This window comes from Ostrinia furnacalis, unplaced genomic scaffold (genome assembly GCF_004193835.3).
Source record: "Ostrinia furnacalis isolate ACB-3 unplaced genomic scaffold, ASM419383v2 OfSCF0695, whole genome shotgun sequence".
NCBI classification, from domain to species: Eukaryota; Metazoa; Arthropoda; class Insecta; order Lepidoptera; family Crambidae; genus Ostrinia; species Ostrinia furnacalis.
Genome location: NW_021130934.1, coordinates 491,409 through 503,591, shown reverse-complemented (window position 1 = coordinate 503,591; position 12,183 = coordinate 491,409). Strand labels below are relative to the sequence as shown.

The 12,183-nt window shown below is 42.1% G+C and overlaps 2 protein-coding genes across 2 annotated transcripts in view; one reads left to right on the top strand and one right to left on the bottom strand.

The window, feature by feature from the left end:
- The window catches only part of THADA (Thyroid adenoma-associated protein homolog), a 33,007-nt gene extending 27,636 nt beyond the window's left edge, over positions 1 to 5,371 (top strand). Inside the window, exons 18-20 of the mRNA XM_028300153.1 lie at positions 2,067 to 2,836; positions 3,428 to 3,687; positions 4,747 to 5,371. Of these exons, the coding sequence (XP_028155954.1) occupies positions 2,067 to 2,836; positions 3,428 to 3,687; positions 4,747 to 5,040 (1,324 nt within the window). The 3' untranslated portion in view covers positions 5,041 to 5,371. The remainder of the gene's footprint in view (positions 1 to 2,066; positions 2,837 to 3,427; positions 3,688 to 4,746) is intronic.
- LOC114349668 (poly(A) RNA polymerase, mitochondrial) lies at positions 5,141 to 10,710 on the bottom strand. The gene is made up of 7 exons (XM_028300130.1): positions 10,552 to 10,710; positions 10,306 to 10,478; positions 9,852 to 10,172; positions 9,602 to 9,730; positions 9,034 to 9,245; positions 7,525 to 7,757; positions 5,141 to 6,176 (listed from the first exon to the last, which is right to left on the bottom strand). Exons 1-7 carry the CDS (start codon positions 10,661 to 10,663, stop codon positions 5,506 to 5,508), a joined length of 1,851 nt encoding a protein of 616 aa, XP_028155931.1. The 5' UTR covers positions 10,664 to 10,710; the 3' UTR covers positions 5,141 to 5,505.
- Between the last annotated feature and the right edge of the window lie 1,473 nt (positions 10,711 to 12,183).

The following is a 12,183-nucleotide window of genomic DNA, read 5'->3' as shown; positions in this document are numbered from 1 at the left end:
AAATTTGGAAAAAGTGAAGATTTGTGGCAACACGAGTAAAAAGACCGTCACCGGGAGTAGAATTTTTAGATTTTTTTTAAATGCCTATTATTTTGACAAAATGTCACATAGATTTTTTTTTTATTTTTCTGATAACCAGCATAACTTGCCTCAACACCCAGTTCCGGCTTGACGTTACATTACGGGACACCCTGTATATTTTGAGATTTTACGCATTGCCCTTTTACGTCGTCATATTTCTATAATTTCATGTATATTGTTCAACGTAAAGAGACTTAAATGACAACGTAAATATAATATTTTAAGCGATTACTCTCTTTATTTATGCATGTAATTATTTTAATTGTTATCATGTGCTATATCAATAACAAATCAGTTAGAAAAAGTTGTTTAATGTATCGTTATTACGTTTAACGCAAATACGCCCATATACTGTGCTCGAGATTTAGTTAGGCCTTTTAACATAATGTGTCATATTTTTAAAAATTATAAATAACTTGAAAAAATCGAACTGCCTAAGGCGGGAATTGAACCCACGATGCCTTAGGCAGTTCGGTTTTTCAAATTATTTATAATTTTCAAATTAGTTTGAGATGCGACTCTTAACACTAAAAATTAAATAACTATACAGTGTGAGTCACGTTAAAGTGTACATATGAAAATATATGAAACTAGACCTATTTTTATCGATAAAAAAGAGGTCCAAAAATTTTTGAGATTTTTTTTTTAATTTTTATAGAATTTTTTTTCTTCCAATTACTTATTTTAAAGAAAACGTAATAACTTTTAAACTAAGCGGTATATCCTGATAAAAGAAAAACAGTAATAATGCTAAATAACAGGCGATACTAAAAAAATACATGAAATACCCAGAAAATGCCAACAAATAATAAAAAATGATACTTTTTGAAAAAAATCTGCTTAAAAATTCGTATTTTTTTGGTTATTTGATAAATTTCTCCAAAAAATGCCCGTATAACAGGTGGTTTTTATTACTTTTTATTATTCTCTATCGTATTACTTTTGTAAAACAAAAAATCGCATGTCTCTATCCCTATCACAACGTTTGCAATGATCGTTTGAACTAAGCCTCTCCGAGCGCGCCATTCAACGCTTCGTTAACAACGAAACTGAAAGTGACTCTAGATTTGTAATTTTGTTAAAGACAAGTTAGATTTCAAATAAAAACAAAAGATTTCGAAGTAAAATAAGCATTTTAGTTAAAATTAAAATTGTCTCTACCTGTAGCGGAGAAAAATGTGGTGGCAGGCCTTTGTTCAAACGATCATAGCAAATGTTGTGATAGGGATAGAGACATGCGATTTTTAGTTTTACAAAAGTTATACGATAGAGAATAATAAAAAGTAATAAAAATCATCTGTTATAGGGGCATTTTTTGGAGAAATTTATCATATAACAAAAAAAATACGAATTTTTAAGCAGATTTTTTTTATAAAGTATCATTTTTTATTATTTATTGGCATTTTTTGTGTATTTTATGTATTGTTTTAGTATCGCCCGTTATTTAGCATTATTACTGTTTTTATTTTATCAGGATATACCTATTAGTTTAAAAGTTATTACGTTTTCTTTACAATAAGTAATTGGAAGAAAAAAAATTCTATAAAAAATTAAAAAAAAATCTCAAAATGTTTTTTACCTATTTTTTGTCGATAAAAATAGGTCTAGTTTTATCTATTTTCATATGTACACTTTAACGTGACTCACACTGTATAATGTGTCATAATTTATAAATAAAACAATTTGCTAAATATTTTCATGGCTTTATTTAAGATTTGGATTATAAAAAATATATATTTATGTAAGCAACTACTCGTATAGATTGACGAATCGTATGATTGGGCTTTATACGTGCGTAGTTTTGCACATACGCCTATTTGCCTAAAATTTTATTTTGTATCTAATGGAAAAAATTTGTTTTTTCTTACAGACGTTATAGATTAGAGCAAAATGAAATCATTGCTTAAATAATTGGAAAAAGGCGTAAGCGGCAGTTTCGCCTTTATACGTAGACCAAGATTGTAATGTGAAAAACTTGTTTTCAGGTTCCCATCTTTGATTAGTGACGATTTGTTATCCCGCATACAATCGCAGATACACAAAGTGATATTCGCATACTACGTCCCGCCGATCACGTCGGGCCGTGACGTGTGTATCGGCAACTTCGTCAATCTCTACTTCGTGCTGCTCAGGAAATCGCGCAACATCAAGACCAGCTCCGAACTGATCTCCTTAACCCTCAGCCACAAGACTTACGAAGTGGTGCTGAGCACTCTCAACTACCTGCTCATACTTCACAACAGCCTGGACATTGAAGACTGCAAATTCCAAAAGCACCTGTCGACGATGGTGTACCTCGACATATTAGCGGTGATGAGAAGGAGGTCCGACTACATCCAGAAACTGTGCAAGATATTCGAGACCAGCAAATACCCGGAGTGCAACCAGAAGGCTTTGAAAGTGTTGAGTTTGGAAAAGAACACGCAGAAGCACATCGTCGGGATCAAAATGGGCGGCAAGCGCGTCAAATACATCACGGACGAGGAAATCATTTGGAAGCTGTTCGACTGCATTCAGAATGAGCACGAGAATCTGACTCACATTTACTTGAAGAGCCTGTGCGGTTTCGTGTCGACGAAGTTGCAGCAGTCGAAGATATTCCCAGAGATCGTGTTAGAGGTGCTGCGCGTCATCCACTCCTGTAGTACGTCGGACAACAGCGACTGCACGCGGCAGGAGGTCGCCGAATTTATGACAGCTAATTGCGAAAAACTGCTGAAAATGGATTTGGGAAGCATCAATGAGAAAGAAAGATGTGAGTATTATTATTACAAACTCGTATAATCGTATAGGTAGCTTTCGTGTCTGTATAAAAAAATCATTTGATGCAGTGACATCAGTCTACATATTTTTGTTGATTACAACCACGTGATGGCACAGTTTTTTCCATAAGTGTCGTCGTCCATGCATTTCATCAGACTGTTTGCCAAATCGTGCCTTAGAACTAAATACATAATCTGTTAAGATAGTATAGTTCTCACAACTCACGAAGGCGAGTGAGTTCACTCGTGTGTGTACGTGTACATGCACATAACAATAATGTAATGTCTATCAAAACTTGCAAAACGAACAGTAAGGCGGTTATCACACTGCGCCGCGCTCCACCGCGGAGCGCGTGATTTTCATATAAAAAATCACGCGCGCGGACGCGTTGTCAGTGTGAAGTGCCGCGCGTGTTTTCTATACAAACTGAGGTACTTGCATACAATGATTAAATCTGTCGCCCCGCGCTCCGCGGCGGAGCGCGGTGCAGTGTGATAACCGCCTAACGAGCCACCACACACGTAAAGATCACAAAAACAACTATATCAAAAATGCAAATAAAAAAAAACTGTCAACTCCGCAGTCGAGTTCAAGTCGCTGATCTTCGGCATGCTGGTCACGCTGCTCGAAGACGACGAGCAGAGCATCCGCTACGCGGCGTCCAACGTCGTCGCCGCCGTCGCCGCGCCCGCCGGCCCGGGCTCGCCGACGCGCGTTATACCAGCGCGAGCCGCCGAGATGCTGCGGGCAATGCTGGACGAGCAGCCGCCGGCTATGCTGGTCATGCTCGCGCTCATGGACTTCAAGTCCGAGGTCTGCGTCACGGACGACATCGGCGATGAGGTGAGAATAAAATTGTTACAGATAGGGAGTCCGGCCCGGGCTCGCCGACGCCCGTTATACCAGCGCGAGCATCCGAGATGCTGCGGGCAATGCTGGACGAGCAGCCGCCGGCTATGCTGGTCATGCTCGCGCTCATGGACTTCAAGTCCGAGGTCTGCGTCACTGACGACATCGGAGATGAGGTGAGACTTGATATACAAATACAAATAATTTATTGAACTTAAAACATACATTAACATTTACACTTGTTACCTTAACCAATATAAAAACAAAAAACAAACGGTGAACATTTTTGCTGTCTACCGTCAACACCGACAATATCACTTGTCCGACCATTCAACGGAGCAGCGGTCGGGCGTCATAGAAAAACGAGCGTTAATTGTAGTGCTGAACGGGTCATAATGGCGTGTGTCGGTGCCGTCGGCCAGCATTGACCACTAAAAACTAGGGATTTTTTTTTAGGTGACATTAATAGATAGTGATCTCATAGCTCGTGCCATCCACGAAGACGCGCCCCACCAACTTTTGGTGGAGGGAAGTGCGGGGAGTTTGATCCGAGCGTCATTATTGTAGTGTGCATGTGCACTCATGAATAATTTAGTGTGTACCGATAACACTCAAACATTCGCGTCTTCGTGGATGACACTATCTATACAACCGAATGCTGTTCGTTGCTTGACAAACGACATCCCGTGGATCCACGACGACCGGTGTACGCTACCCTGGTCTTGCATCGCTCACCGCGATGACCTTCATCAGAATCACCACCACGTAGTTAGATCGGTCCTCCACCTAGTTGCGAGGTCAGCCTGCACTACGTTTTCCGGTCCATAAGGCATCTAACCGTAAGCATCTGAGGAATGGCGCCGTATTAAGAGGAACATCACTCTGAATCGTGATTCAAAATGATGACCACGACCACTCTGACAAGAGTGTACCGACAGAGAAGAAGAAGGCATCTAACATGGTGCCTACTAAACTCTTCTACATTATAAAAAAATAAACTGACAGCACACGTCTTCGTGTGTAGTGTCTTAAACTGTTTTTTATTTGTTACAGTGTCGCGTGTTCGATCAAAACGAGAGGTACAACGTATTCCTGGAGGAGTGCGTGTGGAGCACCGCGTGCGCCGACAAGATTCTGCGCACATGCGGCGGCGAGCCGAGCGCGCTCGAATTCGTGCGCCGCGTGCTCGCCGACGCGCTCTACCGGCCCACACTCGAAGCCATGTGCTGCGCCAACCTGCGCGCCTTCGAGAAGCTGCTCGACAACCAACGATCCCCCTACAGAAACGCAGTCGAAAACCCCAAAATCGAAGTATTCCTCAAGAAACTACGCGGCGAACCGGTCTAAGGAATCGCGATCGTTCGTTCCGGTGTTATATTGATGGCTTAGAAGTTCAGGTAATCTTGTTATTTATTATGGGTGTTGAAATTTATTAAATCAATAGAGATAAGAACATTATGAACGTTTATTCGCAGCTTTTACGCACTACAAGAATGTCATTTACATACAGTATCAAACAAAACCTCAACAAAACTAATATTTACCTAAGTAAGTATAGACTGTACAATTTACAAACGTCACATTCACTCATTAATATGTAATTTAGTTGAACTAACAGTACAATTTATAATTCTGGATGATAGGATTAAAGTACGCGATGTACTCAGGCAGTGGAATAGGTAATAGCAAAAATTGATGCTAATCGTCATAATTTATCAATAGGTTAAAGTCTTGAACAGGCCCCGACGTCCAATCGCATTTCCTCAATCAACTCACGCGCACCATTCTAAATACGGGCTCCACACAAATTAACTATAACAACTTATTTCTCCGTATTCGCAACACTTCACTCGCCACCTGCCTATTTTTGAACTTCAGCGGTTCATTCTTTACTTTCCTATCCAGTTTGCTCTCCAACTCTTTTTTCATCTCTCTCACTCCGTCTTCCTGCTCCGTCTCACTCTTCTGCGTCAGTCTTTGAAGTTTACTTCTGAGTCCGTCTTCAGATTCTACGTTTTCGTCATCCTTAAATAGGTCCTTCACGGACACCAGTCTGTGCGAGTTTCCCACTCGGAGTAACTTCTTCAACCCTCTCGACGCCTTCCTTTCGATGAGGCCCACGATACCCCAATCGTCCGATTTCTGTCCTTCTAAGCCCGCTTCCAGCTGCCACGCGGCGTTCCTGACTTCGGCCTGCAACCTCTGGCACTCCTCGTAGCTGACGTTCCTGCTCACGTTCAAGGATTGCTCTAGAGGATTGACTATGTACAACGGGAGGGCGTTCGGTTTCCGGATAGCGGTTCCCTCGTTGATGGAGATGGCTTTCTCCTGGAAGTCGAACTGAGCGTAGAACTCGAAGAACTTGAGGAGCAGCGTCTCCAGGCTGTCTTGGCTCTGGCCGTAACGCTCTGGGGCCAGCTTGTTCATGTCGCGGAGGAACGTGCAGTTCAGGTTCTCCTCGGCGACTCGAATGTCCTCCTTGCCTGTAAAGTGGTGAACTTTATTACCATCAACATTACTTTACCCAAATATTGCAGTGAATGCTCGTGATGTAGGTTATGTACTCGTATGTATGTTTAATGTAATCTATAGTCTGGTCCGTGAGCACGTAGAATTTTGTCCAATGACCCCAAGCTACCCATCCTTATTGCTCGCGCGTAATTATGTTGCTATCGCGCTCCCACACTCACTGCGGGTGCCAGTCGCACAGTCGCGACAGCAATATAATTACGCGCGAGCCATATGGATGGGTAGCTAGGGGTCATTGGACAAAATTCTACGTGCTCACGGACCGGGCTTTATGTATTTAATCTTTAGTTAGCTATTTACGCAGTTCCAAGACCTTTTATGGAGCTACTTAAATATCTATCTGAAGTACGCGACAACGCAGGAGTGTGGTCGAAATTTAAGGCGCACCATACATTTCGGCCGCGCTGCTACGTTGTTGTTTTTATACTATAAAATATTTATTAATATCATAATTAAAAGGCTGAAAAGGTGCTGAGTTTCTTACTCCACTTCTTCTCAGCACCGGCCGATATGATTCCTCGAAGTGGCGGCAGGGCAGACTATACAGGACGTGTATAAGTGCCCTGTAGAGGACCTATTGTAATTAACTTTAATAGCTGTCCTCGTCAATGTGATTATTTATGTATTTATTTTTTTGTTAAAATATGTGAATTATATTTATTTCTAGATGACTTCAGAAAATAAGTTGTAAGTGCAGGGTTTGAAAGTTTTTGAATCTAATTTTTTATTATTGTACAGTTTAATTTATATTTTTTAACAATTCCATCCCCCATTGTTTAGTGAGTAAGTATATTTTTGATTCCATTTTGATACGTTTCCGTGCCAATAAAGAAAAAAAAAACAAAATCGAGTTTCACTGACCGGCGAGGTGCTTCACGGTGGGTATATTTTTGTTAAAATATGTGAATTATATTTATTTCTAGACGACCTCAGAAAATAAGTTGTAAGTGCAGGGTTTACGCATAATGAAAGTTTTTTAATCTAATTTATTATTGTATAGTTAAATTTATATTTTTTTAACAATTCCACCCCCCATTGTTTAGTAAGTATGTTTTTTTGATTCCATTTTCATACGTTCCCGTGACTTACTTGACTTATGGTCCTATGTCCCCTAGATGGGGCAGAGGGCGTCCACAACAGTCCTCCATCTCGTTCGGTCTTGAGCTTCTCGCTTGATCTCGCTCCAGGTCTTGCCGATCTTCTTCGCCTCGTCCGCTACAGTGCGCCGCCAAGTTTGCCTGGGTCGACCACGTCATACGTTTCCGTGCCAATAAAGAAAAAAAAAACTTGCGTTTCACTGACCGGCGACCTGGACGAGGTGCTTCACGGTGGGCAGGACGGCGCCGGCGCCGGTGTCTTGCTGCAGGAAGAACAGCACCATGAGCGTGAGCGGGAAGCTGGTGACCCAGCGGCCCGGGTGCGCGCTCGTCAGCCCTGCTGCCGCCGCCCAGCGCCGCACCAGCGCCGCCAGCGGCCGCACGCGCTCGTCCAGCGAGCCCAGGGCCCATAGCAGCTCTGACATGTATACGCCCGACCTGGGAGACCAGAAGCGTTAGGGACAAGCCACAGATTACGCTTGCATTAGCGCTCCTGCACACGACGCCGCCACCGCGCCGTCAAAGCTTAATTTCACCGGTCCGACTTTGACGTCGCGGCGGCGGCGCGGCAGCGGGCTTCACGCGGCGCGTTTAGACAGTGCAAAGGCGCGGGGGCGGCGCGGCGACAGCGTCGTGTGCAGGAGCGCTAAGCCTGGCCGCAGACTACAGAATTCCGACAAAGTTGTCGGCCGATAGTTGGGTCGGGCTGTTAATCAGTATCAGACATTTATGAAAGTGCGCACATTACACCGATTTGATATCGGCCGATTCTTCATACAAATTAGAATCGGGCCTAACTATCGGTCAACTAAAAATCGGTAGTCTGCGCCTAGGCTTAGTGTTAGGTCCGGTTTTTACTGAAGCAGACAGGAAACATAACGAAATCTAATTGGTAATTCAAACATCTCTTTTTCTTGTCTATTTTGATAAAAACGTAATTCCCAAGTTTCCACCAAGGCGGAGCGGAGCCATAGTCGAAGTGGAGCAGAGCAAAGAAGTGTCGGTCTGTCAAATTTTTCTATAGAATTTGACAGCGGCGGCGTCGTGACGCGAAGCGAGCTGAGTGGAGACGAGAAGTATAAATAATGTAATCTGAATCGCATGTTATCAAAGCGCTTCTTCCATCTACTCCACCCTGGTGGAAACCGGGCCTTACGGTATCTTTGCGACGCCGCAAGTCTGTTCAGTCTTAGAACTTCGTCAACAGCACTCTGCGACGTCGGAGACGGTCTTGTTCCGCCGTATACAGCCTCCGCCCTCGCGAGCGTGTGGTACCATGTAATTTATCATAGATATTTAAGCCTTGGGCATCCAAACGCAGGGCAGTAGCAGCGCAGTTTGAATGCGGGCCCGCGCAAGTTGTAATACAAGAAACTCTTTAAAGTATGGTACACCAAATTAGAACGCGGGCCCGCGCTCCAACCGCGCCGCACTGCAACTGCCGAAATACAAACGAGGCGGCGCCGCGGGTGCGGGACAGAAGCGGCCCGCGCTGTTGTATTTTTACTATGGCGGCCATATTAGCATGACACACCGGACGCAGGGCGGTAGCAGCGCGTTGAAAGCTGTTTTCGAATATTTAAATTTTTGACAACCGCCCGCGTTGCAACTGACCCGCACTGCTTCTGACCCGCGTTTGGTCTATGGAAGCCTTTAATGTATTACGCCGCAACACACCTTTGTGGCCTCTCAGAGGGGTTCATAGCATACTCACGTGTTGCTGTAGCACAGGTCGCAGTCGACGCCGGTGAGCTCGTGCGCGTACTTGACGATCGGAACGCGCGCGTGCAGTATGCGCGTGACGCGCGTGGCTCCAGCTGCTCGGAGCTCCAACAACTCGGCCGCGAGCTCCAGCTGCCGCTGCCAGGCGCCGCGCCCGCCCTCGCAGCGCTTCTCTTGAAACACCAGTCTTTTGTTGCCGTCGCTCTGGAGAATTGACCGAATAAAAAAAATAAAATTACTTAGCTTAAAATATCCGCTTAGTGACGCCGACTGACGCCGTACAAGCAAAAACAACAAGCACCGCCCGCCCTCCCACAAATCCATTAAGTTGGCTGATATAATATTTAGGGATTGTGAATATTGTGAGAATAAATGGAGCTGCAATAAAATACATTAATCTGGACCTATGTAAGATAAATGCATAAGAAAAAAAAATGCTTAGCCAGAGCCTTTTTAAAAAGAAAAATAATTATATTAACTAAAAAGATGATATATTTATTGTGTTTGTACCTTATTCACTCTAAAATTACACAATGTGTAATTATAACAATAGTTCTTACCATTTCTTTGGTCACCACATTGGTCAAAACTAAATCCAAGTCACACCCCATCTTGCCAAACCCATTCACTGAGGAACCAAATGGCCTCACTGCTATGTTGGCATACAGGCTCTCAAATATGACTTCTAACTGAAAACAATATAATTCTAATAAATAACCATAGCAGTTATAATTTTAATTTGTTTTCAGATATAAGCAAGAGAAATATTGAAGTCAGTAAGTAAACAATGTTGAGAAATATAAAACTAACCTGCCTAGCAACCATGAACCGTAACCGAACTCCCAGATCATTCAGTTTTGTTCTATCATACAACAGTTGTATTTGTTCAGATACAGTGGAACACTTCAATAGCTCCTCAGAGAGTGCTTCCTCATTAGGAGGTGCATTACCATCTTTGATTATGAGGGCTTTTGAAGGAATTGATAACTTTTCCTTCTTGCCTGGAGCTGCTCGGAACCATAGAAAAGGGGAGTTTGAGGCCATAACTTCAATGTCCTTTTGGTGAGAGCTGCAGTTTTGGATAACATTCTTGAGGTTCTCTTCTGAACCAAATTCAATAAGCATAAAATGCTGAAATTAAAACATTTATTAAAAAAAAACTGGACAGTTTCAGTCAAGTGAGGTCCACTGCTGGACTAAGGCACATTTTCTTGGAAAGTATTATTCTGGAACTTTAAAAACCTTCACATACAAACAAACCTACCTCTCCTCCTGCATTTTTGTAATGATGAACACCATTGATTTCAGCATATTTTGAACAGTAACCGTACAATTCACCGTATGAAGATTCTGAGTTAACTTGAACTACAAGGCTCCGCCTCGCCTCTGCTCTTCTCTGAGCCACAATATCGTCAAAAGATGTAAATTTCTTCACATCTAAAATCCAACACATAACCTATAAAATTCATTCATAACAACATAATATCAAGAGATTTAAACGAAAAGACACCTGAGTATTTCCTCACAGCTAGACATTTGCAAGAAGTTAAGGAGGCACGTAGAGATTTATTAAAGGAATAAACTTTTCCAGTGTTTATTACTGTTTGAAATATCACAGACATTTTTGCCAAAATAAAAACCTTGACACTTTTTTTTTTGGGAAAACTGACAGTGAATGACAGGACCATCGTTCCGTTTGACACAAATTTATGAAATTTATAAAAATTATCATTCAAAATGCATCAGTTTTACTGTTGCTGCTAAGTTAAAGCTATCTTGCTGTGAAGAATTTGATAGGTGTTGTAGTTAAAATCCATACGATTTTTATGTGTACTTTTTTATTTCTTCTTGTATAAACATAAAACCACATTTGTGTTATATAGCCTGACCAGGAACATAAAAACCCTCGCCATGTTGCGGAAAACTAATGGTACTAATTTCTTTTAATGGCAACAGTAACTGAAAACTTCATGGATATGTCACCTTGCATGTCAGTCTATTGTTGTCAAAGTGTAAACAAACTTTATTTTAAATGTGTGCAATTGATTTTGTGAATTAAATTGCTAAAATATTTTTATAGTCATGAAAGAAAAGTGGTTCACGGTGTGTTAATGTATTTGTCGAAGNCCGATATTCTCGAACCCTGGTTTATCATAAAGGACTACTCTATGAAATTAAAAAGTGCCTTCCAGCACACTTCTACTACCTGCTGGTGGATTCTTATATCAGTGACAGACAGTTTTAAATCAAACTCGGTGACAAAATCTTCTCTTTTTTTAGCTGCAGAGCTGGAGTACCCCAGGACTCTGTACTTGGTCCGATACTCTATCTATAACATCTACTAGTAAAGTAGCCCAGACACCAGAAAGCTGCGGCATTCCTCAAATGTAACTGTGATCTTAAAGTAACTAGACTGTTGCAAAGTCAGCTGCTTGGCTGACCAAGTGGCGCATGTAATTAAGCCCCGAAGTCTCACCATATTATCATTTAAGACGTGAAACTTATCCTCCGGCCAATCTAGACCTCGACACATTGCTGTAATCAACCTGCTTTAAAATCCTGGACCGTAGGATGACATGGAAAGACCATAAATATAAATAAAACAGAACTGAATATAATATTCCACCGACAGTCAGCTAATCCAACATTAACTGTGCCTCCAAAGAGCTCAAAAATACATGTTAAAGGTACTTTTATCGGCACATTGTTACGCTCGCCTTTAGGAAGTACACGAGAACCTGATCTCAGCCAAACCCGCTATCCAAATATCAAAGTACCTATCTATGATCAAGAGAGCTAATTTACTAGGGTACACCATTGCTCTAGTGGCTCAAACCCCAACCAACTGCAAATCTCCTGATTAGTCTTGACGACAGATAAAAAAAAACCGGATAAAAAAAAAACCTAATGAACAAAGGTCAAACAAGGTCACGCCGCCGACGCCGCCGCCGCCGAGGTCAAAAAGTCGGCGCGCCGCCGCCGGCCAATTTTATATCGGCGCCCACCTCTATTATGGATACGGTTACGAATAAGTATAGGAATAATATTATACCGGTTTCGGTTACGGGTACGGGTATTTTAATTTCGGATATTCGCAAGTTTCGGTTACGGTTACGGATATCTGTGCTTAAGAATGCAATTT

Coding starts and splice junctions, on each gene's coding strand:
- LOC114349668 (XM_028300130.1), bottom strand. CDS start 10,663: ATGTCTGTGATATTTCAAACAGTAATAAACACTGGAAAAGTTTATTCC. Junction 7,758..9,033: donor GACCTGTGCTACAGCAACAC/GTGAGTATGCTA, acceptor CTGGTCTCCCAG/GTCGGGCGTATACATGTCAG. Junction 6,177..7,524: donor GCACCTCGTCCAGGTCGCCG/GTCAGTGAAACG, acceptor ACCACTTTACAG/GCAAGGAGGACATTCGAGTC.